Genomic DNA, 25,283 nt, shown 5'->3' on the forward strand with positions numbered 1-25,283 from the left:
GGGCCTTGAATCTGAGATCTTGCCTTGGCCTCCTGAATAGCTGATAGTTGCTGCATCTTTCCACTCTTAAATGCTCTACCTTTTCCTCAAGCAAATACCCACAGACATAATCACCTCTACCTAATCTCTCAGGTTTTCTTGAAATTCTATTGAGTTTCATTCCAACATTCTTCTATCTGTTGTAATAATTTTCATTTATTTTTCTATATTGAGTTCTAACTAGTAGGCCCACTTCATCCAATTTCCAAATCTCACTATCTGTTTTCTCTGATACAGCCTAAATCCAGAACTTTGTCTGTAAGACCACTTCTTCTGAATCTCAATTTTGAATTCTCTACAAAACCTTCACAGAAACATTACAAGTAAATATATCTGTAAATTATTCAGATACTAGTCTTCACCTAAAGATACCATTTTTTTTACCTTTCCTATATAAATACAAGAACTGTAGTTATTTTTTGTGTGTTTGTTTTTCGAGACAAGGTTTCACTGTTTAGCTGTGGCTGTGTTCTGGAACTCACTTTGTAGACCAGGCTGGCCTCGAACTCACAGAGATCCTACTGCCTCTGCCTCCCCAGTGCTAGGATTAAAGGCATGTGCCACCAATGCCCAGCCAAGAAAGTTATAATTTGAGTTATTTTCTATAATTGAGCAAACTGTGACAATGTTGTCTTTAAATTGTAAAGCAAATTAGAAATCTGAAATATTTTGTAACAATAAAAACACCACCAGTTTTAACAACACTAATCAGTTCAACACATTAAAATTTTAAAACTAAATACAGGGATTAAGAGTTGCCTCTGTGGTTAAGAACACTCACTGACTGTTCTTTCAGAGGGCCTAGGTTCAATTCCCAGCACTTACGTGGTGACTCACAAATCTATAACTCCAGTACCAGGGGATCGTCTGAAGCCCTTTTCCAGTTTCTGTGAAGTGGTGCACAGATACACATGTAAACAAAACACCTGTACACATAAAATTAATTTTTTTTTTTTAAAAAAAATCGATTTCCCAATCAGGTATGATTGGGATTGGTAATGCTTCACACATTCAAGATTCCTAATTTGTTTTTCAAATTCTAAGAAAATAAATATCACCCACTCAATTAACAAGTAGCAAAATTTGCTCAACAGCAGAGTGAAAAAGTACCAAAGCCCATATCTTGTAGTACTGAGTCCAGCTTTCCCTGAATAGCTGATTTATACAGCCTAGCCATGTTCTTAAGTAGCACTGCTTGTTGTTTTAATTAGGTTTTGTTTGTTTGGTTGGTTTTTGGTTTTTCGAGACAGGGTTTCTCTGTGTAGCGTTGGAGCCTATCCTGGCAGTCGCTCTGGAGACCAGGCTGGCCTCCAACTCACAGAGATCCACCTGCCTCTGCCTCCCAAGTTCGGGGATTAAAGGCATGCGTCACCAATGCCTGGTTTAATTAGTTTTTTTTTTTAAAGACCTATTTATTTAATGTATATGGATGCTTTGTCTGCATGTCCATTTGCATACCAGAAGAGGACATTGGATCCCATTACAGACAGTTGTGAACTGCTATGTGGGTGCTGGAAATTGATCTCAGGACCCCTGGAAGAACAGCCAGTGCTCTTAACGGATGAGCCATCTCTCTAACCCCTATAGTTTATTTTTAAAGCTCCTAAAAGAAGATATATACCCTTTCCTACCAGAATACATCTTTTAAAGTATTTCCAGTCAGATGTCACTCCCAAATACAGCATATAAACTTTCTGCTAGAAACATGAAAGCATTTATCAATTTAAGTAATGAATCATTAAGTATTCATTTAGTATCCTTTACATTTAGTATCCTTTACTTACCGAGACAATGTTGTTTTTCCAGAACCAGGGAGGCCTCGCAAAAGAATAAGTAATTTCTGCAATTTATTTAGCTTCTCTTCTTGAGACCACTGGTTCACAAACCTGTCTGTTCTATTGTGTTCCTCCATGGAAGGATCTCTCCAGCACTCTCTGATTTCACAGAAACCATTATTCACACTTTCATCTTGTACACTGTAGCCATTTCTAAAGGGATGAACATTACTGCTACTCAAACCATAGTTAGAATACTCATCATTCTGATCAAAAGGCAAACAGTTCCAGCTATCCACATAACATCCATTCTGCATCTGACAGTCATCTTGCCCATGGAAAATGTTTGGTGGTAGACTTAGCGGGGCATCGAATCTTTGAATATTAAAGTGATAATCAAAACTGGGAAGAGGAGGACCGTGGGGTATGACAAACGGATGTACTGACTGCCATTCAGGCCTGAAGGAAGGAAATGAAGAATCACAAAATGTAGGTATCACTTGTTCATCACAGGGATATTTGCCTGGTTCATCCTCCAAGTACTGCAGGTAACCACAACGTGTCTGAAGAGCAGTGCTGGGATCTTTGTTTTCTTCCTCAGATTTTAAGGTATCATTGGTCTGGTCGTAAGGAATCATTTGTTCCTGGGAAGGCTCTGATACCTTACAACTGCCCTGTGAAGCATCATTTTCATTTTCCAGCTCTTCAATTTCTTTGTAAAACTGGGATAATTCTGTGTCAATCTCCAATTTTTTGGAGTTAAATTTCTGTTTTTCTTCTCGTCTTCTTTTGTCATCTACACCACTGGAAGTGCCTGTCTCACTCTTCCTTTCTCGGCATTTCTTTTTTTCAGGAGGCTTGTAAATGGGGCCTATGAATGCTTTACTTGTGCTATAGATTTCATCATCCCTAGATAGCGATGAAGACTTTCCATCCTGCAAAGCTTGAGAACTAACAGATTCAGCACCATCTACTTTATTACCAGGCGTCTCCTTGCACAAAGGCTTCAACACATCTGTAGTTCTGGTTTTGTCTTCCTGAGGACAATTCCGTCTTCTGAAGTTAATGGTGGCTACAGGGGTCCTATTATTTCTGGTTTTCTCTTGGAGTCTGTGACTATCAGAACCACTTTGATGGGGCAAAACACAATCATCTGCAGCTGACTTCAATTTTTTATAGCATGGTTCCTTTGTGAGTTCTTTTCCAGGTCCCAAAAACTTAGCTTCAATTTCACTATAAGGCATCTGAGGAGTAAAGCATACAATTATCAGGTCATATTTTAAAAAATTTAAACAAGTTTATTCACAAGGACGGAATTTTAGAAAACAGAATGTGTGACATAAGCAGCAAACTGTAACTTTATAACCACTGACTTTAAGTCAAAACAATTAGTTACAGGAGGAATTTCACTGTAGTATCATTTAAAAATGTATGTGCACCTCATTTTTTTGGAGGTGCAGAAGATGAACTTATGACCTCATGCATGCCAAACGGGCACTCTACTGCAGAGCTATGTCCTACCTTTTTCATGCTGTGTGACAATGTCTCACTAAGTTGACAAGTGTGACCTTGAATTCTCTCTGTTGAGTCCAGGAAGGCTTTAACTGTTCATCTCCCTGAGCAGTTGAGATTACAGTCCCATGCTACCAGTCCCATCTTTAAACAATCCATTCCAGAGTTTAAGCTAAGTTTAGAAACCTGAGTTTGTATCTTGTGTATAGATACATAACTGGCATTTGCTTCTAAACTGGCTAAGATACATTGCATCACTACATCTTTGGAGTATAGGCTTCAGCTCCACACTTCCCCCATCTCTTTTAGCATCCAAATACTATACGAACTAAATCGCAGTCTTTGTGGACCTTTCCTTCCCAGTAGTGTAAAAGCAGTTCCAAATTGAGTGTAGTAATTTGAAAGAAAAAGAGTTTGAGTTTCATTGAGGATACAAATTACGCTTAGGAAAAATAGTCAGGAAACTCTTCAAAATCAAAGCATTCATCTTTTCTAACAGTTTCTCTTGCTTAAAAACAAATTTAGCTGGCAGGTTGGTTTATAACTGTAATGCAAGCATTGACAGATGGAGGAAGATCAGGAGTTGAAGACCAGCCTGGACTACACAGTTAAAGTTCAAGGTCAGTCTACACTACATAAGACTCATCAATACATTAACATTAGAAGAACCGAAGGAAGCTCCAACTGTGGAGAAAGCCATTCTCCCGGAAACAGCCGCATCTTCCCGTTTCCTCATTCAAACGTCAGAGAAAGAGCGAAGGGTGCACTAACCCTGCCAATAGCCTACCTGGGCCTCAAGGCCTCCTGATGGCCAGGTAAGCTGCCTAGCCAGAGGCCCCCAGCTTCTCCGTCCCTAAGGACAACGACAAGGTCCCGTCTAGAATCCCGACTGAAAGGTTCTCTCCGGGCTTCCACGCTCACAATTAGACGAAGGAGTCGTGCCAAGCCACGAAAAACTTGAGTCGTTCGCTTCGGACGAAACCGGAAGCGCCTCACCTACCTACACTGGGGCGTCAGCTCACCCCAAACCACAGGTCTGCATGTACTCCCAACCCCACCCCCCACCTCCCAAAACAAAACTAAACAACTTCCGCAAAAAGACACGAACCTCGAGAAATCGAAAGACCGTCCGAGACGCAGCTACAGAGCAGAGATGGAGAGACGCGGGGCTGGAGCAGCTCCATATGCAAGATGGCCGCCACCGCTCGGATTTCCCATGCAGCGCCGCGGGCTCGCGCCGGGCATTGTGGGAATTGAAGTCCAGCGTTCCCTATGATGCTGGTTTACTTCATGGCACCAAGACTCGGTCTTCCAGAGTCCATTGCGTGGATTTGGCAAGAAACGTAGGCGTAGGCTTGTTCCCCACCCTGCAGTGGGGAAGTTATTTAAAGAAACACTAACTTTGACCAAAAAAGTGTCTGCAGTCTCTGGGGTTCTCCACTGAAGAAAGAGAACAAGAGTGCTTGGCGCCCCCAGGTGGATGCTCAAACCCCTCGCAGAGAGTGAATTGTTTTCTGGCTTTTTAGGAGACAAAAGAATCAACCTACTTTTCAAAGGAGAAAACAGTTTGTATAGCAGAATTGGGTTGCTATGATTTCTAAGAAACGCTACCAAGTACAATTTTAAGCTCTTGAACATCTGTGGAAGAATAGAGTGCCTGGACCGCAGAACCCTGTGACAAACAGGTGACACATAGGGGGGGAAATTATAAGGTATCTTAGGTCCAGTTAAGAAAACTGTTAAATAGATGTGTGTTGGATTAAAAATAAATACCAACCAATGATTAGTTTCTATTATGGGCCTTTTTGTTCTCTTTTCCACTACCATTACCCTGTCCCCCATTACTCCCACCCTATGTTTCATTTGGGTCTCCACCAGGCAATAGGCTGTCTCTTTATATTTGAATAATTCTTCTTTTGGCGGAGGGTGGGGTGAGGGGGATGTCGGGGTGGTGTTCGAGACAGGGTTTCTCTGCGAATCAGTCTTGGCTGTGGAACTCACCCTGTAGACTAGGCTAGTTGAATAATTCTTGACTCCAACACAATCATGCTTTAATGTATGAGTATAATAGTTTAAAAGCACAAGGTAGGATACTTACATCAGAATAACACTATTGTGAGCCAGAGGGCTCACAACCTATCTCCTTGCTGAGTCTTCCTGAAATTCAATTGTGACCGAAACCTTTGCTTCCTCATGTTTAGCTTCAGGTTATCCTTTTTTTTTTTCTCTAATAAGCACATATTTTATTTTACATATGTGAGTATTTACCTGTGACGGGACCAGCTCCCCATTTCGGCAGCCATAACAGCCGAACACATGCTTGTCTGACCTTGCCTTAGTCACTAGGAGGTTAGATGCCTGCCTCGTGGCAAGGAACCAATCAGAAGTTAGCTGGTGGTGCTATGCTTTACGGCTCTGGGTGTGCTTTACAGACAAGTGCACAGCAATGACACGCAGAGCATAGCAACCATCCTGGGAGTGCCTATGGGCCATAACAACCAGTTGACCAATCAACACAGGGCAAGCCCTCCAAGCCTGGAGCCACACCAATCCTGAGCCTTGTGTACCCCTAGACATCCCCCTTACGCTGCCCTACAAGATCTCTATGCAGACGCTTCGAGCTGTCTTTCCTAGCCATCCGCCATGGTGGATGGATGGGAGGCCTGAGCTAACATGAGGTTAGCTCATTAAACAACAATAAAGCCTCATGCTGTTTGCATCAAGCTTTCGAGTCTGCCTGGTGATTGGGGTGACCCCCGTCCTGGGCTGAGATCCTGGAGGCCTGAGCTTCCAGGGGGTCTTACACCTGTATGTATATATGTGCACAATGTGTGTGTCTGGTGCCCAGGGAAGCAAGAAGCAGGATCTCATAGAGCCCAGGCTAACTTCAAACTCCCTAGAAGCAAGAAGGCTTATGGAATTCTTGATTGTCCTGCTGATATTACAGGCCTGCACCACCATGCCCATCCTAAAGAAACATGGTCTATTTTCTTTTTTACATTCATGGTAATATCATATCATTGTAATATCTTACATTTCAATAGCATGCCATTTGTTTAGATTTAGAGATGGAATGAAAGATTAAATAATAGAAATACTTTTTTTCTGTGTTGCTAGGGATTGAACCCAGCACCTTGTACATGATGGGCTGGCAGTTTTCTACTGCCATACCTCCAGGCCACTATTCAGTCTCATCTTTGGGTCCTGGGAACTAAACTCAGGTTGCCCATCCTTAGCAGCAAGTGCCTTTATTCACTGAGCCATCTTGCCATCCCAAATAAAATGTCAAAGATAAAGCTTGCATGTACTCCTTGTGTTGGTCCATTTATGTTGTTAAAATGCCTTTCTTTCATTTCTAAATATTAGAAACTTATTTCCATTACTTCTGGGGCATAAAAAGTTCAATGGGAGTCAGTGGATTTGTTGTTTAGTGAGGGCATCTCTTCTGGAATATAGACTGCATATTCTGGCTATGGCTCTTCACATGACAGACAGAGAAAACAGCACCCTCTTCTAAATTCAGTGTGTGTGTACGTGCACACACAATTGTGTGTGAGAGGACATCCTATGGTACTTGTGTAAAGGTCAGAAGGCAACTTTTCAGGAGTTCGTTCTCTCCTTCTACCTTGCTTTGGTGCAGAATTTCTCTTGTTTAACTGCCATACTATGTATTCTAGGGTAGCTGGCCTGTAAGCTTCTGGCTGATCCTCCTGTCTATGTGGCCCACCTTGCTGTAGGCTGCCAGGATTACAGATGTGTGCCACCTCATCAATGAGGCCCCACACTGCTTTTCTTTCTTTCTTTCTTTCTTTCTTTCTTTCTTTCTTTCTTTTTTTCTTTTTTTCTTTCTTTCTTGCTTCTAGGCTTTGGAGAAGGCTTTGGAGACTGTCCTGGAACTAGCTCTTGTAGACCAGGCTGGTCTCAAACTCACAGAGATCCGCCTGCCTCTTCCTCCCGAGTGCTGGGATTAAAGGCGTGCGCCACCACCGCCCGGCCTACACTGCTTTTTTTTTTAGATTTTATTTATTTTTATTATGTATACAACATTCTGCTTCCATGTATATCTGCACACCAGAAGAGAGCACCAGATCTTATAACGGATGGTTGTGAGCCACCATGTGGTTGCTGGGAATTGAATTCAGGACCTCTGGAAGAGCAGTCAGTGCTCTTTGCCACTGAGCCATCTCTCCAGCCCTCCACACTGCTTTTTTAAAAGAGATTTTATTTATTATGTATACAACACTCTGCTTCCATGAATATCTGCACAACAGAAGAGGGAACCAGATCTCATAACGAATGGTTGTGAGCCACCATGTGGTTGCTGGGAATTGAACTCAGGACCTTTGGAAGAACAGGCAATGCTGTTAACCTCTGAGCCATCTCTCCAGCCCCCACACTGCTTTTTTTTTTTTTTTAGCTCACTAATATCATTCACGTGGGCTCTACAATAAACTTCACCATCCTTAATATTTTCAGCTAGTGATTAAGTTTTGAATATTCGTGGGAGGGACACACATCTAGACCACAACATCTCTGCCCAGAGATGAGGATCCAAAGACTCCCCAAGCAGAGTGCGCTCTCAAGAGGCAAGCATCATAAAGAACCCCAGAAGGGGTACTTGAGTGAGGGAACAGTGACAGTTGACAATATTGTTGAGAGTAATGAGTGCTATAGAATGGTCAGAGTAAAGAGGTGAGGGTGACAAAGAGAAAGGCCATGCTTAAGAGCATTATTTAAAAGAGAGAAAACCCATTTGCTTCATGAAGCAAGGAAAAGCTGCAACCAGCGTCCTTAACCTGATTGTGTCTAATCCCTATTTCTACCTTTCAGATGTGAAGAGTCTGGTAGAGTATTCTAGAAGGCAACACCAAACCCACTGTCTCTGCAGCACATTGATACCTCTGTACCCCTAGAACCTCCCTACACTCCATCATTCCACAGCAGCTGGAAACACGCCAGACTATTTATACTCCTCCTTTAACACCCACTGGCTTTTTTTTTTTTCTTCAGTGCTGAGAATTGAACCTAGGACTTCAAGTATGGAAAGCAAGCCCTCTACCACCGAGCCACTGACATCTTGTAACATATTTCATATTCATAAAAGTGTATAGAGGACCAGAAGCTGAGAGCATCCTCTGAATGTAAACACCCTTGTAAACAAAGCTTCTGCTGTAATTGTCATAGATCACGTCTGTGATGACTTTCTTCCTTCCTTTTTCTTTCCTTCCTTTCTTCCTTCCTTTTTCTTTCCTTCCTTTCTTCCTTCCTTTTTCCTTCCTCCCTTCCTCCCTTCTTTCCTTCCTCCCTTCCTTCCTCCCTTCCTTCCTTCCTTCTTTCCTTCCTTCCTTCCTTCCTTCCTTCCTTCCTTCCTCTATTTCTTTTTTTTTTGTGTGTGGGGGGAGTATTTTTTTTGAGGCAGGGTTTCTCTATGTAGCCCTGGCTGTTCTGGAATGCACTCTGTAGACCAGGCTGGCCTTGAACTCAGAGATCTACCTGCCTCTGCCTCCCAAGTGCTGGGATTAAAGGTGTGTGCAGCTGAGGCCACCACCACCTGGCATGATGGCTATTCTTGGTTGTCAACTTGACTATATGTAGCATGAACTACAATCCTGAAATGGAGGGCACACCTGTGAGAGATTTTTTTGCTTGGTTTGAAATGGGTGAATCCACTTCTAGTGTGGACCTTTGATCCGGATCTTGGGATGCAGGAAGACACAGGCCTTTAGTCCAAGTCTTGAGGTGGGAAGACACTTTCAATTGGGGCTATCCCTTCTGCTGGAAGCCGAAGACATAGAAGAAGTAAACTTTTGCTTTTTTTCCTGCTTACCCCCATCTTTTTTATATTTATTTATTTATTTATTTATTTATTTATTTATTTATTTTAGTTTTTCGAGACAGGGTTTCTCTGTGGCTTTGGAGGCTGTCCTGGAACTAGCTCTTGTAGACCAGGCTGGTCTCAAACTCACAGAGATCCACCTACCTCTGCCTCCTGAGTGCTGGGATTAAAGGCATGTGCCACCAATGCCCAGCTGCTTACCCTCATCTTGATAGCACTTCCATTTTTTCACTGGCACTGAAGCCTACTTCTTCAGGATTCCAGCATATACAGAAGACCAGCTGAAACACAACTCTTTGTGGGTCTGAGCAACTAGATTCTTAGACCTTCCGTTTACAGCCAGCCATTGGATTAGTTGGACTGCCTCCTGTAAGTCATTCCAATAACTCCTGCTATACACACACACACACACACACACACACACACACACACCAGAGAGAGAGAGAGAGAGAGAGAGAGAGAGAGAGAGAGAGAGAGAGATTCATTCCATAAGTTCTGTGATGCTATGGAACCCTGACTAATACAACATAGTACATACCATTCCCAATATATAGCAGTTTGACGTGTCCTTTTGTACAATCTATTACTCAGATTTTCAAAACTACTGCAGCTTTCAGAAGACTCAGTTGCTCTAATCTGTATTCATAAGTGACAGGTTCTCAATCCAGAGCACGTAAATAGTGTTTCAGAAACTGTTCTAAATGTATTATGTATTTGATTCAGTCTACTTGAGGTATGCTCACCTTGCTGGCTATCTTGTTTTATATACCCCTTCTGCCTTTACCCACATCTACATTGTGAACTGAAGTTCCCAGAAAAAAAAAGGAAAAACAATAACAAATGATGACTATATTAAAGATTCTAAAAGGGCTGAGTGTGGTGACGCCCCTCCCGTAATCCCAGTACTCAAGACGCAGAGGCACACAGATTTCTGTGAGTTTAAGGCCAGGCTGATCTACATAGCAGGTTCTAAGACAGCTAGGGCTACCAAGTGGGATTCTGTTTTTTTTAAAAAAAAAAGAGAGATTATAAAGGGGTGATTGGCTGATTATTAGTTTGTGATAAGACATAGTTGAAATTCTGCAAATCTAAACCAAAATTATCTTGAGCTCTTTTTAGTCCTGCTAGTAGCCATTCATGCTTATCTCTATGTCTGATCTAAATACATTTCAATTATTAAGTAAAACCTTTGGGATGTAACTACTTAGCAAACCATCAACTTTTCTCCAACCGAAGAGCTACGATTTCATCATATAGTATCTGAGACACAGAACAGAGGTTTCTCACCTTCGATGTGAATTGCCTTCCTGTTATTCCCTGTGAATATGTGGGGAAATACCTTTATTTATCCTTTGCTTTCTTCTGTGACTTTAATTCCATGCCTTTCAGCAACATAAGAGCTGGATATAGCAATATGTTTCTGTAACACTGGCACTAGGGCATCAAGACTAGTGGGCTTACTGGCCTGTAGTCTAGCCAAAACAGTGAGCTCCAGGTTCAGCGAGAGACCATGTTTCAGAAAAAAGTGTGTGGAACAAATGATAGGGGAAGATATCTGACATCCATCTCCACATATGGGGAGTGCACTCTCTCTCTCTCTCTCTCTCTCTCTCTCTCTCTCTCTCTCTCTCTCTCTCTCTCTCATGCACGTAACCATTTACATGATGAAATGTGGTTATTGGGCAGTGTGGTGCACTCACCTTTAATCCTAACCCGAGAGAGGCAGAGGCAGAGGCAGAGGCAGACAGGTTTCTATGAGTTCCCAGCCTGGTCTATAGGGTGAGTTTAAAACCAGCCAAGGCTACATAGTGAGACTGTCTTAAAACAAAACAAAGAGCCGGGCGTTGGTGGCGCATGCCTTTATTCCCAGCACTCGGGAGGCAGAGGTAGGCGGATCTCTATGAGTTCGAGACCATCCTGGTCAACAAGAGCTAGTTCCAGGAAAAGCCTCTAAAGCCACAGAGAAACCCTGTCTCGAAAAAAAAAACAAAAACAAAACAAACACACAAACAAACAAACAAAAAAAACAAAGCAAAACAAAACAAAAACCCAAGCCAACCAAAACTCAAAACCTACAAACAAAACCAAAAGCCCAAACGTGGTATTTGGACAACCTGATTGAGGCAATCCTGGGCCGTGATTCCTCATGTTTGGATTAGAATAAACACTCTTATTTCCTTTAGGCAAGGTAATAGTTTTATGTTTTTATTTGAGGGCTGGAGAGATGGCTCAGTGGTTAAGAGCACTGGCTGCTCTTGCAGAGGACTTGGCCTTGATTCTTAGCACTCACGAGGTACCACAACCACCTGTAACTTCTGTTCCAGGGGATCTGGTGTGGTTTTCTGGCCTCTACAGGCACCAGGTGTGCAACACTTACACATGTAAAATAAATACATCCTTAAAGTGATTTGCTTCACAGCTTCATACATGATCCTCTTCCATCCCTTTCCTGTCACTGAGTCCCACCCCTCACTTGCTTGTCTTTGGGGTGTCTCTGTGTGTTCCAAGAGAGGGAACCACATGAGGTTGTGATTATAGAATCAAACCAGCAAATGGAAATGTAGAATTTAAGAAAATTATTTGAGCCAGTTGGTAGTGGCACAAGCCTTTAATCCCAGTACTCAAGAGGCAGAGTCAGGTAGATCTCTGTGCGTTCTAGACTGGCCTGGTCTACAGAGCAAGTTCCAGGGCAGGCTCCAAAGCTACAGAGAAACCCTGTCTGGAAAAACCAAAAAAATTATTTGAAATATTTCAAACATTGAAGAAAATCTGTAAAGTATAAATGGCTGTAGGGACAGGGGAGCCTATTGGTCTTTCTTGGTTTGCTTTTTTTTTTTTTGTCTTTAAAGTTCAATTTATTTTTATTTTATGTATCTGTAGTGGACAGAAGAGGGCATCATATTCCCTGGAACTGGAGTTAGAGGTACTTGTGAGTCACCACATGGGTGCTGGAATTGTACCCAGGTCTTTTGCAAGAGCAGCCAGTGCTCTTAAACACGGAACCATCTTCCCAGTACAATTAAAAAAAAAATGTGTTTGCTGGCATGTACGTATGTGCACCACATGCACGCAGTACTCAAGGAGGCTAGAAGAGGGGGTTGAGTCCCCTGGAACTGGAGTTACTGATGGCTGTGGGCCACCATGTGAGTGTAGGCAATGCAAACCGACAAGAGCCACAAGTGGTGTTATCCACTGAGCTCTCTCTCTCTAGCCCTAGCTTTTGCTTTCCTTTATTGAATACTGCATTCTTGATTACTTTAACTGTAGTTATATTTTTTGTATCATGGGCTGAAAAGGTACACACAGTCTGATTATTTCTTTCATTCCCTGCAGTTTAGATCCATTTTCCTGGACTGCAAATGATAATTGTGGCATCCTTTTGTGGTCTCCTGGGAATTTAAGTCCTGCCACAGACTGCCAGCTATCATTGGAATGGACTTTGGGACATGCCTTGAGTTAGGTGAGTCTCCTTGTTTCCCAATGAGCTGTCCAGCTTGCTTTGTGATGTGTAGTAAACACTCTGCTGCAGTTGGGAAACCATTTATAGTTTGTATAGGTAGCATTCAAAATGCCATAGGACAACGGAGGTCTATTTAGGGTAGATCTGGTATCTTCCAACTTCCTCCTAATCTCTTTAACTTTAACTTTGGACCCCACTGATAATAGCTAGATAACAAAAATAGGTATGATGTGGTTGGCAGAACAGTGTCTCCCAAAGATACTCCTGTAGAACCTTTTAATATGTGAGGGGACATCACTGTTAAAGATGAAATAAAGCTTTCTTATCACCTGATCTTAAGATAGGGGGATTATTCTGGATTTCTCACCTGGGCCTGAGTAATCAGGGATTGAAAAGTGGATGAGATGGGTAGAAGGGAGCAGAGAGAGAGACTTGTGGCAAAGGAGACAGCTTAAAGATATGCTGCGGTATTGACTTTGAAGGCAGAGAACAGACATGTACTGACAAAGTCAGTGTCCCTTAGGCAAGGAAAGGCCTCTATCCAGCATCTTGTCCAGTGGTCTGGAGAAGGGACCACAGCCCTGTGGACCCCGAAGTATTAGCTCAGGGAGACACCTGTCAGGCTTCTGAGCTCTAGCCAAGAGACAATTGATGTTGCTCTATGCTACAAGCCTACACTAATTTGCTATGGCAGCAAACATGAACCAGGCCAGATGAGGACTGGATGTGTACTTTTCATGATCAAAGAAAGTTGTAACCGTGTCTGTATAAGACCAGAATTTTTACACCATTCCTTCTCCCAGGAATAGAAAATACAACTGAATTTTGGAATACTTCCAATTCCTAGTTATCTGAAACTATATCCCATCAGTTATTGTATATTGGTGAATTTCAAGTTGGCTATTTTAAAATCCCCAAATATGAAGAATGTTTTTGTTTTGTGAGGATGGAGAGATGGCTCAGAGGTTAAAAGCACTTGCAGGGCTGGAAAGATGGCTCAGGGGTTAAGAGCACTGGCTGCTTTCCCAGAGGTCCTGAGTTCAATTCCCAGCAACCACATGGTGGCTCACAAACATCTGTAATGAGATCTGGTGTGTGCAAGCATGCATGCAGGCAGAACAGTGTTGTATACATAATAAACAAATGAATATTTAAAAAAAGAGCACTTGCAGCTCTTTCAGTGGACCTGGGCTTAGTTCCCACCACTCACATGGTGGCTTCCAGCTTCCTATAACTCCAGTTCCAGGGGCTCTGACACTGTTCTGACCTCCAGTCTGGACTCATTTGATGGCACTATTGGGAACTGGTGGAAACTAGGATGGGAACTATCATCTGAGTTAAAAGTCACAGGGGCCAGGCCCTGGCAATATAAACTGTCTTCAGAGCTAGGTCTCTTTGGCTGCTTTTGGGCAGCCAACCATAGATAGAAACCTCTCAGTCCATGAACCAAAATAAATCATCTTTCCTTATCAAGTATTTTGGTGCAGTGTTGAAAATTGATTAATGCATGGTAAAACTGGCAGCACCTCGGCAAATTATGACAACTTGAAAAATCTCAAGCCCTACCCTGTCCACATATAAGATGAAAAAATAACATTCTTAACCAAGCTCACCCCCAACAGAACTATTTACTGAACACTCATTACATGCTAAGGGCCTGTCATACATTAAACAAGAGAGATCATGGCAGTGAGTAGCCCCAACATGTTTGCTTTCACTCTGTTTCTCCTAAGAAACTTACTTGGTTTGTGTCTTTAGTGGGGTTCAGAATTGAGAGGAAAAAGAAAATAACAAAGAGCTGGGCATTTCTTCCTTCCTTCCTTCCTTCCTTCCTTCCTTCCTTCCTTCCTTCCTTCCTTTCTTTCTTTCTTTCTTTCTTTCTTTCTTTCTTTCTTTCTTTGAGACAGGGTCCCATTATGTAGCTCTGACTGTCTGGAACTCACTGTGTAGACCACACCAGGTTGGCCTTGAACATGCCCCTGTCTCCCAAGCGCTGAGATAAAGGTGTGTGGCACCTCGATCAGTGAAAGAGCCAGAGCTTTTTTTTTTTTTTAAGATATTTCGGGGGAACTTTAAAGTTGTATAGGAAACTTCCTAAGGCTTAGTGGATGGGTAAAATGGGTAGTTCTGGCTACCAAAATAGTGGATGGCGAAGACAAGCAGAGCTGTCCCAGGAACTGGCTGCAAGAGGAAATGAGTAGGTGTGAGTGTCTGAGGTGTGAGTATCTGAAGGTGCTTGGCCTGCCAGGCTTTACAGCTTTTCTTTCCTAGCACAATAAGCTTGGCTTGTAACCCTGCACTGCCTATCTTTTGTTTGGAACGATACATATCCCAGCATAAGCTACTAATTCACCTTTTGTTTGTTCACGGTTGAAACGAACCCTCTGAAACAGTTAGTGCCAGACACTTGATAGCAGGGAGATCCTGCTCACTGCAGGGATGGACCCTACCAAAGGGCAAAAAGAGAGCAGTTAGTCAGCTCAGGGAGGGCCCTGGGGTGAAGAGAAACATCCATCCTAGCTCACCCAGTCCACAGCTGCAACAGGGAGGCCAGAAGTGGCAAGGGAGGACAAATCTCATTTTCCGGATGGGGAATTCTGTGAGCGGTGGGATGTTTTGTTACAGGTTCAACAATGGGTCCCTAGGTCAGCCACCTCCTGAGGAAGCAAGGAGACATCAATGCTCCTTTCATTTTACACAGCCGGGCTGAATCCCGGGTTTAAGACATCACACAAGGTGGTACGCAACTTTAATTCCAGCATTTGGGTGGCAGAGGCTGGTGGGTCTCTGCGAGTTCCAGACCAGCCAGAGCTACATAGTGAGACCCTGTTTAAATAACAACAAAAACATAAACAAAAACAGCCAGGAGTGGTGGCACAATACCTTTAACCCCAGCACTCGGGCGGTAGCGGCAGGATTGAAGCCAGCATGACTTACATAGTGATTCCAGGTTAGTCAGTGCTGCATAGTGAGACCCTGTTCTCAAATAAAACAAAGTACACTCCCTTCCCCCGGGGTAGGGTGGGAGGAAGGGGAGAGCTGAACATAAGACATATGCCAATACTAGGGAGGCAGAGGCAGGTAGATCTCTGAACTCCAGGCCAGCCTGGTCTACATAGTGAGTTGAAGGCCAGCCTGGTGAACACAGGGCTTCATAGTGAGACCCTGTCAAAAAACGGACAGAAAAGTCGGACGGTGATGACACACTCCTTTAATCCAGCACTCAGGAGGCAGAGGCAGGCGGATCTATGAGTTCGAGGCCAGCATGCTCTACAGATCTAGTTCCAGGTCAGGATTCAAACTATAGAGAAACCCTGTCTCGAATCCCTCCCTCCCCCCCCCAAAAAAAAAGGAAAAACAGGAAAGAAAAAACCCAAAAGCCAGCGGCCTACAGCAATCTACACATTTCCCGCCAAAGCTTGGGAGGCTGTGTCAATCTTGAGAACGCACTGACAGCTGTCCATCTCGCTGCTGCCAGGGAGACAGCGGCGCCCGCGCGGGCAGGGCGGAGCCTGCGCGTGCGCGCCGCCTGGCGGGAGGCGGAGCCCAGGGCTCGGGCTAAGGGGCGCATGCGCGCGCGCCTGGTCACGAAGCCGTGTGGCCGGCAGGGGGCGCTGGGGACCCGCGCGCAGCTCTGCCTGCCCCCCGGGCGCCGTCCGCCGCGGTTCGATTGGAGCAGCCGCGGAGCAGCTCTTGGCGCCATTTTGAAGCGGAGAGGAGGAGGAACGGCCTGGACTGGCTGCGGAAGGGGAGGGGGGGAGGAGGCGATTGGATGCGGCGGCGGCGGCGGCGGCGGCGGCGGCGGCGAGGGCGGCGGATCCCGGAGAGCGGCGGAGCGCGGGGAGTGTAGGATCCGGGCAGCCGGAGGTAGGAGCGATTCGGGTAACGGAAAGGGAGCGCCTCTTCCTTGCCTCGGCGCTCCACGCTCCATTTTCCAGCGGGGCGTGCGCGCGTGGAGCCGCCGCCCGCCGAGCCTCGCGTGTCCCGGTGTCCTCGGGGGCCGCGGGGGCCGGGGCCGGGGGGCGGGGAGGCCTCGGGCCGCCGCTCGCGCCGGCCGGGAGTGACCTCTGCGGGGGCCGCCGCCGCCGCCGCCGCGCCCCTCCCCCTCCCCGCCTCCCGAAGAGAAGCCCCCCGCGCGGCTTCCCCCTTCCGGCTACCCGAGGGCCGGGCGCGAGGGGAGGCGCGCTCGCCGCGCTGCTCGGGAGTCGGGGGAACTGTCTGTGAGCCGGCCGAGCGACTCCCCGGGTGAGCACGGGTGCAGCCCCACGGCGGTGCGGAGGGCGAGCGGTGCGGGCTCGCCCGCCTCTGCACCGTTATTCCACTGACACTTGAAAAGTTTGCGGTCCGGGAGAAGCCCAGGCGGCGGCGACGGCGGCTGTGGCTGTGGGTCTGCTTTTTGTTTTGTTTCGGTTTTTGCTCCGTACGTTAAAGACTGCTGTTAGCACGTAGTAGCAGGCATGTACCGTGCAGCCGACAGGTGTTTGCAGGGCTGACTCTGCACCCCGAAATTCAGCACCTGCTCTTCAGAGCTGCATGCTATTCCGGTGTGAGCTCCGGAGAGGTTTGAAACAGGAGTGATCCGTCCGCTCCATCCTCAAGAACCCGACTAGAGTTAACAGTCCTCCCACCCCCTTTTTTGATCTCGAAAGAACGCTCATCTGATACTTGTGTTAGGAACGGGTGGGTGGCAGTACTGGCTCCAAGGAGCGGTCTCTCTGTTGAATACTTGTGGAAGCGTTGAATGTAGTGTTTCATTTTGAAGGTTGGTCTGGGGCCCGGAGAGAGTTGGGGAGCCCTTTATACATACCTCCCTAATAGCCTTTAAAAAGCCACGTGTAATTTAGCTGCAGGAGGTGGGCTGTAGCTAAATCATAGTGACTGAAATCGTGAATGGCAGTATAAGCATTGTTCTCAACGCACGAAGGTAAGAGTTCCAGGAGGGGATATTTTTTTGTGTTAACTCTTGTAGAAGTCAAGTAAAATAGCACAAACTCGGGCTTCATCTCATGTGCTGTGCAGTAGTCATGTCAGATGTTAGTGTTTGGGGGACAGTAAAATGAATACTTGTGTGGTATGGCAGGTCAGTGTGGGACAGTTAATCTTCCTCCTCATGGTGACAGCATAAAACCGAACTGGATTTCCAGCGGTGAACTTGGAGGTAAAAGTTACATGGCACATGATGAGATTAATACGATAAATTTATTCTCAAAACTTAAATATGAGTCTTTTCAGGGGTGGGGTGGAGGGTAGTATCTCCAGACTAACCTGGAACTGGCAGTCCTCCTGGCTTGATGTGCTGGGATTACACCACCACACCCAGCTCATAAAACACATCTTGAAACAAAACGTTATTTCTTTGAACTCGGTATTTGCATAGGATGTGAATTTACAAGTATATAGAAAAAAAAACTGTGCTTTAAAGTTTACTGCGAAAGTAGTAACTTTTCCCCTTATGGCCAGATGTTTTCCCCTTAACTGGGTTCTGTTGGAAGTGTCCCTGATGAGAAGGTAATGCTAGTCTTTTTGCTTGCTTCCTTTTGTCTTTTTGGCTGTAGCTTTAATGAAGATTCATCATTAACTTTGCTTTCACTGCAGCTTTTGTTAATGCTTCCAGTGCCTTTATCCCCTGGCTTTGGTCCCCTCTCCCTATCTCCTCAGTGTGAGAGGAGAGTGTGTGATGATGGTGTGTACGCAGGTTGTTTGCACTAGGGTTCTAGTAGTTTTAATTTTTAAGTTTATACTGAAGTTCTGTAGCTTTGTTTAGCAGAACAATATTCTGAGGACTAGGCTTTGCCAGTAATTTGCTAAGTCTAGGAAAAGTGCCCCCTTCCTTATTTTAGACAGGTCTTGCCCAGGTGAACAGAGGATTGGTGGGATTCTGAAACTTTGAGGAGGGAGGGAATAATTCAGGGGCTGTGTTTTTCCTTAATCCTTTTGGGACATTTTGACATTGTCCTTTGGCTCCCAGCATGATACTTCTTGGGTCACATTTGCTTAGCATTAAGAGGAGAGCTCACTCTGATGGCTTACAGATTCTTAGGTGACATACCCTATCTAACACTGCAAAAGTGGAGATTTGTTTCCTTTGTAGGTGTTAGAGAATTACAGAGGAACTTGAGAATAGTTGTCAACCCTTTTATGGATGAGAAGTTGGGTTCAGATTAAAATGTACCTGAAGTTAGCAGGATCACGGTCATACCAAGTGGGGAGTGAGCACTCTTAGAGCTTTGGAAGCTGAAAAGTTAGTTCCCTGGTGTCTGTTGCTTTTTTGGGACTTATTGGAACTGAAGTCATTGGACTATAACACTAGTCTCCATCCTGCTCTTACTTTCCACTCTTTCCGCCATGGAGGTGCAGCTTCAAAGTCAACTGTCAGTTGTAGACCCTGGCTTCAACAACTGAGTCCATGATTCAGTCCACCTAGCTGCTCTCAGATGATAGCTGTCTTGTAGCCTCTGTGTCCTGGAGCTGCTTCCTCTTTCATTGTTTGATACTGTTTGACATTTATTTACCTGTCTGTTCATTTATTTGTTTATGTGAATAACAGTTTTTAAACTTGTAAGCCAAAGTGATGTGGAAAAGTTAACATTGAGCTGGTTTTGTGACTGTATATGAGTATCTGTATATAGATATTCATATATTATATATACAGTATACTTGAGCATAGATATTTATATAATAAACTCAGTTTACGACACAAGTCATTTGTTACTGCCATTTACAACACATTTATTTCTTTCGTGTATTCCTGCTTGGCATTGTTAAAGATTCCAAAAATAATTAGTTTAAAAATTCCCCAAGAATGTTAGCCTTTGGTTTTTTGGTTTGTCTCACTCTATAGCCCAGGCTGTCCTCAAATTCAGCAGTCAATTCTCCCACCTCAGCCTCCTGAGGGCTAGGGTTACAGGTGTGAGCCAGCACGCTCTCCTGTTTCTAGGTTTACCCACGGAGAAGCCACCAAGTGCTTTTCAGTCCTGAGACCTTGGAGAGCTAGCCCTTTTTTCTCATTCCGCTTTCATGAGCCACCTGATTGTCACCGTTTCCCTCAGTACTTGAAAAATACTTTACAACCCTTTTTCACTAATTAGTTCAAAATTAATAAGCTTGCAGCATTGAGAGTTAGTTTTTACTGGCACAGATTGTTGTGTGCCATGAGAAAATTAAGATGATGAAGCTCAGTGCATAAAAAGTTAATGCTTTCAAGCCATCAATGTGAGACATTTAAAAATATCTGTAATAGTTATTGCACTTTAATGATTACACAGGAATAGCAAGCAGCTGTCAAACTGAAAAAGTGGAGGACAAACCGAGCGGAGCAGGATGACATTTCAAGGCATCTAAAGTCCTCTTGTGCTCTACTGCACCTTGTTTCGGAGCGAAGGCTGTGAACAGGGATGCTGAAGCAAACAGAATGCTACCTGATCTGTAGCAGTAGGGAATAATGGTTAGGGACCTAGACCTAAATGATGAAAGCTGAGCAGAGTAGCCCCCCTGCTGCTGCTGAAGAGTGAGGTTGCTGTTCCCGTACAAGAGTGAAATAGGCCAAGACTAGGGACTGTGATATAATGACCATGAGATGTCACAGTCCCACGGCTGTCTTGTGACAATGGTTAGGGCCCTGAAAGGAAAGGAGAGTTGTAGGCAGTAGTGTAAAGTGTGTCTTTTCTTCCCCTCTTATTTTGTTGTAGAGATGATGTTAGGAAATGTGAAGGGATTTTAAAGGAAAAGTCTGTATTACGAAGTATGCCTCTTACTGAGATTCTTTCAGGAAGTTTTAGTTAGTCTTCAGACTTGAGACTGGTTGGGGGTGGAGGGTGGTGCTGGTGAGATGGCTCAGTAGGTAAAGGCACTTGTATACAAGCTTGACAACTCTGGGACCCACGTAGGAAGAACCAACTCTGCCAGGTTGTCCTCTGATCTCCACATGTACGTATGTGTACATGCACAATAAAGGAAATGCAATAAAAAAGAATTGGGTATTTTAAGCTAAAAAGCTGTACATATAAAGAAAAACCAAATCCTTGTAGTGGTACAGAAAACTGAAAATAAAAATTATAGTTCCTTTGGAAAAGTAACCCACTGTGAGTTATCTCTCTTTTTCTTCTCTCTCCCCCTCTTCTTTTCTCTCCCTCTCTCTCCCCCTGTCTCTCCCTTTCTCACTCCAGGCTGGCCTCAAACTCACAGAGATTTCTCTGCCTGCCTCTGTCTCCTGAGCGATGGGTTTAAAGGCATGTACCACCACCGCTCAGTTAAAAAATAAAGAGTATTTTATTGACGTGCATACTATAGTTGAGTAATACTAGTCAGCAAGGGGCTAGACATCATTCGAATTTATTAAACTTTTTTTTGTTGTTGCCAATTTGAAGTGTCATGTGCTAGCTAGTCTTATATCAAGTTGACATACAAGCTAGAAGTATCTGAAAGGAGGGAGCTTTGTGCTCCCTGTAAGGCATTTTCTTAATTAGTGATTGCTAGGGGAGGGTCCAGCTCATTGTGGGTGGTACCATCTCTGGGCAGGTGGTCCTGGGTTCTATAAGAAAGCAGACTAAGTAAGCCATGGGAAGCAAGCCAGTAAGCAGCACCCCTTCGTGGTCCTGCCCCCAGGGTCCAGCCCTGTTTGATTTCCTATTCTGATTTCCTTTGGTGATGAACAGCAATATGGAAGTGTAAGCTGAATAAACCCAACTTGCTTTTTGGTCTTGGTGTTTCATTGCAGCAGTGGAAGCCCTAACTAGGGCACCACACCTGTCTTATTTGAGTTTGCATTTCTAAGAGAGTATAAACATTTGTCTCTATACTCTTTACTGGGAAGTCAGTTGCAGTAGTTACCTGTTGAAACCTGGGAGCTAAGGTATTTGAGAAAGAAGGGTGAGACTTTTGGACTTTTGAAGAGGAATAAGATTTGAAGATAGTGGCACCTTGAGGGGGATTGATGTTCTGAAGGGAAAGGCCACTGTGCTAGGCTTTGAACAACCAAGAGTCAAGCTGAGGGTTTTAAAAGCCCAGAGGAGAGGCAGAACCAATAGGAGGAAGGGTGGGAGATCTGGAAGCCAGAACAGATGAGTTTTGTGTAGAGTCAACTCTGCTTTGCACTGTACTATTCGCTGGCTCTTCCTACTGTCCAGTGCTGTTGCATTTTATTCAGACTGCCATTTGATTCACTGCTCTACCTGGCATGGGTGACAATCTGGACCTTGCTTTTCCAGGTTTGAGGGTTTAGCTTTCTTAAAAGAGAAACTGAATTTCCTTCAAAGCAGTAATGGTAGCAGTTTTCTTAGCATCTGTTAGTTTTGTATCCTAGTCCTAATGCTCATAGAAAACTTGGGGTGTTGGTATGTCTGTAAATCTTTGGCTTCTGTTCAGTTACTGTATATGCATCCCCCCCCCCCTCCGTACCACAGTGCATGTGGTCAAGGTCAGGACACACAAGTTTTCAAGAGTGGGTTTCCACTTCCCACCTTGAGTTTAAGGTAGGATTTTTTTTTTTTTTTTTTTTTTTTTTTTTGTGACAGGGCTTCTCTGCCCTGGCTGTCCTGGAACTCTGGAACTCACTGTGCAGACCAGGTTGGCTTTGAACTCACTGAGCTCTGCCTGCCTCTGCCTCCTGAGTCTTGGGATTAAAGGCATGTGCTACCACTCACTGTCCAGCTAAGGCAGGATCTTTTTGTGTTTCTGCTACTGCGCTGTAACTGTCAGGTTCCAGCACAGTTTGACTCCACCTCCCATTTTACCACAGGAGTGCTGGGATTATAGATACAAGTCATCACATGGAGCTTTTTTGTTTGTTTAATGTGGGTTCCAAGGATTGAACTGAGGTCCTTAGGCTTTCATGGCAAACACATTTACCTACGGAGTCAACTGATAGCCCAGTGTCACTTTAAAAAGAAAAGGGGTATGTGGAGTTTTTGGTTTAGGAGATGATTGATTTAAAATACTCTTGTATGTCTCTACTTTTCATATGTATACATATCACCATCAAATGCTGTCTCCTTTGTCGTGTTTACCCCTTGTCTAGGCTGTTGGTTTTCAAAGGGATGAATTTTGGACCCCCAACTCTTCCTACCCTGAAGACATTTTACAGTGTCTGAATTTAGTTACTACAAATAGTGGCAGGATAGATTTGCCAATAGTGGGTAGAAGTTAGGTCAGACATGGGGTACTTACATAGAGCATCTTTCTCCCACAAAAAGATACCTAGCCTAAAAATATCAATTATTCCTAGGTTGAGACACAACTGTCTTCAGAATTGACCTAGTAGGCTTGTATTCAGTCTAGACTTAGCTGAATTGGGCATGCCCCACAATTTAGATCATAGCAACCAAGCAGTAGTGTGCTTCATTCTCTTACACTGCATTTTTGGGTACTTTCTCCCTCTTTATTTTCAGCACCTTTCTTTTGCCTTTTCTTCCCCAGCTTGGTGATGTTTCATAGTTAGATCAGGTCTTAATAGTCTTTCAAAGTTCTAGCACTTAAGAGTGAACATCTAGCTGGGTGTGGTGGTGAACACCTTTAGTCCCAGCACTCAGGAGGCAGAGGCAGGCAGATCTGTTCAAGGCCACCCTGGTCGGTCTACAGAGTGAGTTCTAGGTCAGCCAGGACTGCTTAGGGAAACTCTTGTCTCAAAAAACAAAACAAGAAACAAAACTCCAAACCAAACAAAAAGACTGAACAAATGAATAGATCATTTGAGCATTTGATAATTTGCTTACTTACTGGGACTTAAGGACAGCATTAAGAGCTTAACTGTTACTCATTTAACATAAAGTCAGGACTGCTAGAGTTTCTGTCCTGTTACTAACTAGCCTCATATAAATCACCTAGTTTTGAAAAATCTCAATTTTTAAAATCTGTAAGAATAGTAACAGATAACTGGTTTTTAAAAACAGCTTTACTGAGGTATAATTTACATATTATGATTTTGCCTAGTGGAAATATATAGTTAATTGTTTCCCAATACATTTACAGATCCATATAACCATCACCACAGCCTGGTTTGGGAACATCTTGTCTTCTGTTACAAAGAAGCTCCAAAGCTATTAGGCATTACTTTCCATGACTCCTTATGTCATTAGTTTTTGGGATAAGCTAGGACAATGTTTAGATTGTGGACAAGTATGTAAGGACTAAGTAAAAGATGCTTGTAACTTTTTGTGGGGTGGCAGACATGGTGCTACATGTCTGTAAATCCCAGCACTTGTCAGTGTGATGTGCTGAGGCAAGAAAATTGGGAGTTTGAATCCACTATGAGCTACATTTGACACCCTGTTTCAATCAAACAGAAACAGCCAAACTTGTTTGCAGGGAGGCTATTGGCAATAAAAGGTCTAACTACATCACTTTATAGACGACAAAGTGAGGTAATAGTTGAGTGGATATTTGCATTTTCTATTGTTTGAGAAAATTGTGCTCAGTGCTGGCTAGCGATAGAAAGATGGAAAATATTTTTGTAATAAAAAATATACCCCCCCACATATATTCATTCCAAAAGGGACAGTTAAGAAAATCATAGCTTGGCAGTGGTCGAACATGCCTTTAATCTCACCCAGCACATGAGAGGCAGAGGCAGGCAGATCTCAGTGAGTTTGAGGCCAGCCTGGTCTATAGAAGAAGACCCAGGACAGCCAAGACTGTTATACAGAGAAACCCTGTCTCAAAAAACAAAAGAATAAAAAAACATAAACAAGGTAGACTATGGAAGGCATATTAAACTCCAGGAAGGAACCTGACCAAAGATGAACATGTTATTTTCTGTAGGAGTCATGAAAGACTCTTGTGAAAGAGGGACGTTTGGTCAGGTATTGGTCAGGTGCTGTAGAGCTGGGCTTTTGGTTGTGGTGATGGCTGCTTGAAGACAGGTCTTAATTTTCCCTTATGTTGCTGTTAAAAGATTGCCTCTGGTAGCTTCACCCACACTTAGATGTTTCTAGTTTACCTGGGAAAGTGTTTCATTTAAGTTTTTAGTATCAACTTGTAGTCTTGGGACTGAGCAACTTGCCTTTTTAGTTTATGCTCTTGAGGTTTGGTTTCACCCAAGGTTAATTGGCTTTATAGGATAAGTAATTCCTAAATAAATTAGGTCCTTATACATATTTTCCTTTGTCTTCACTCCTTCATTAATTGCATCCTGTGGCTTCTTCCAAATTTCCTTTTTATAGTATACTCAGATGTGCTGTCTCTAGTGTAACATTTTCAAACTCAATTTCCTTCCTTTCTTCTAACAACTTCCCATTGTTTGATTCAAGACAGTATTAGACTCCCCCAACATTCTGTTCTACGGGGTGACTGCTTTTACACTCATGTCAAAAACCTGAGTGTTAGCCTGATCCCTTCATTTTTTCCATCTCCCATCAGGTAACTTACCAAATGTTGTTAAAGTTTTAGGAAACCATAGCCATATATAAAAAGCCTATCTCATTTCCAGATGGCTATATAATTTGTCCATGTTAATGATTTCTTTTTAAAGAATTATTTTAACTACATGTAGGTGTGTGTGTGTGTGTGTGTGTGTGTGTGTGTATGTATGTATGTATGTATGTACGTATGTATGTAGTATGTATACACAAGAGCAGGTACCTGTGGCGGCCAGAGATATTAGATCCAGTGGGTTGTAAGCCACCTAACTTAGGGGCTGGAAACCAAACTCAGGTCCTCTGGAAGAGCA

At 43.8% G+C, this 25,283-nt stretch overlaps 2 protein-coding genes across 8 annotated transcripts in view; one reads left to right on the forward strand and one right to left on the reverse strand.

Moving 5' to 3' along the window:
- Window positions 1-4,582, reverse strand: part of N4bp2l2 (NEDD4 binding protein 2 like 2) — a 60,453-nt gene extending 55,871 nt beyond the window's left edge. The window contains exons 1-2 of the mRNA XM_027413748.2: window positions 4,435-4,582; window positions 1,824-3,058 (exon numbers count right to left, since the gene is read on the reverse strand). Coding sequence (XP_027269549.1) covers window positions 1,824-3,058 — 1,235 coding nt within the window. The 5' untranslated portion in view covers window positions 4,435-4,582. The remainder of the gene's footprint in view (window positions 1-1,823; window positions 3,059-4,434) is intronic.
- Window positions 4,583-16,348: 11,766 nt separating this feature from the next.
- Window positions 16,349-25,283, forward strand: part of Pds5b (PDS5 cohesin associated factor B) — a 137,777-nt gene continuing 128,842 nt past the window's right edge. For 5 of the 7 annotated variants that reach the window (XM_035443195.1, XM_035443196.1, XM_027413749.2 and 2 more), the window contains exon 1: window positions 16,350-16,489. The gene's annotated coding sequence lies outside the window, so the exon portion shown is untranslated. Of the gene's footprint in view, window positions 16,490-16,845; window positions 16,868-25,283 lie in introns of those variants that run through there. The other 2 variants (XM_035443193.1, XM_035443194.1) reach the window with 2 other exon arrangements.

This window comes from Cricetulus griseus, chromosome 4, assembly GCF_003668045.3.
Source record: "Cricetulus griseus strain 17A/GY chromosome 4, alternate assembly CriGri-PICRH-1.0, whole genome shotgun sequence".
Taxonomy (NCBI): domain Eukaryota; kingdom Metazoa; phylum Chordata; class Mammalia; order Rodentia; family Cricetidae; genus Cricetulus; species Cricetulus griseus.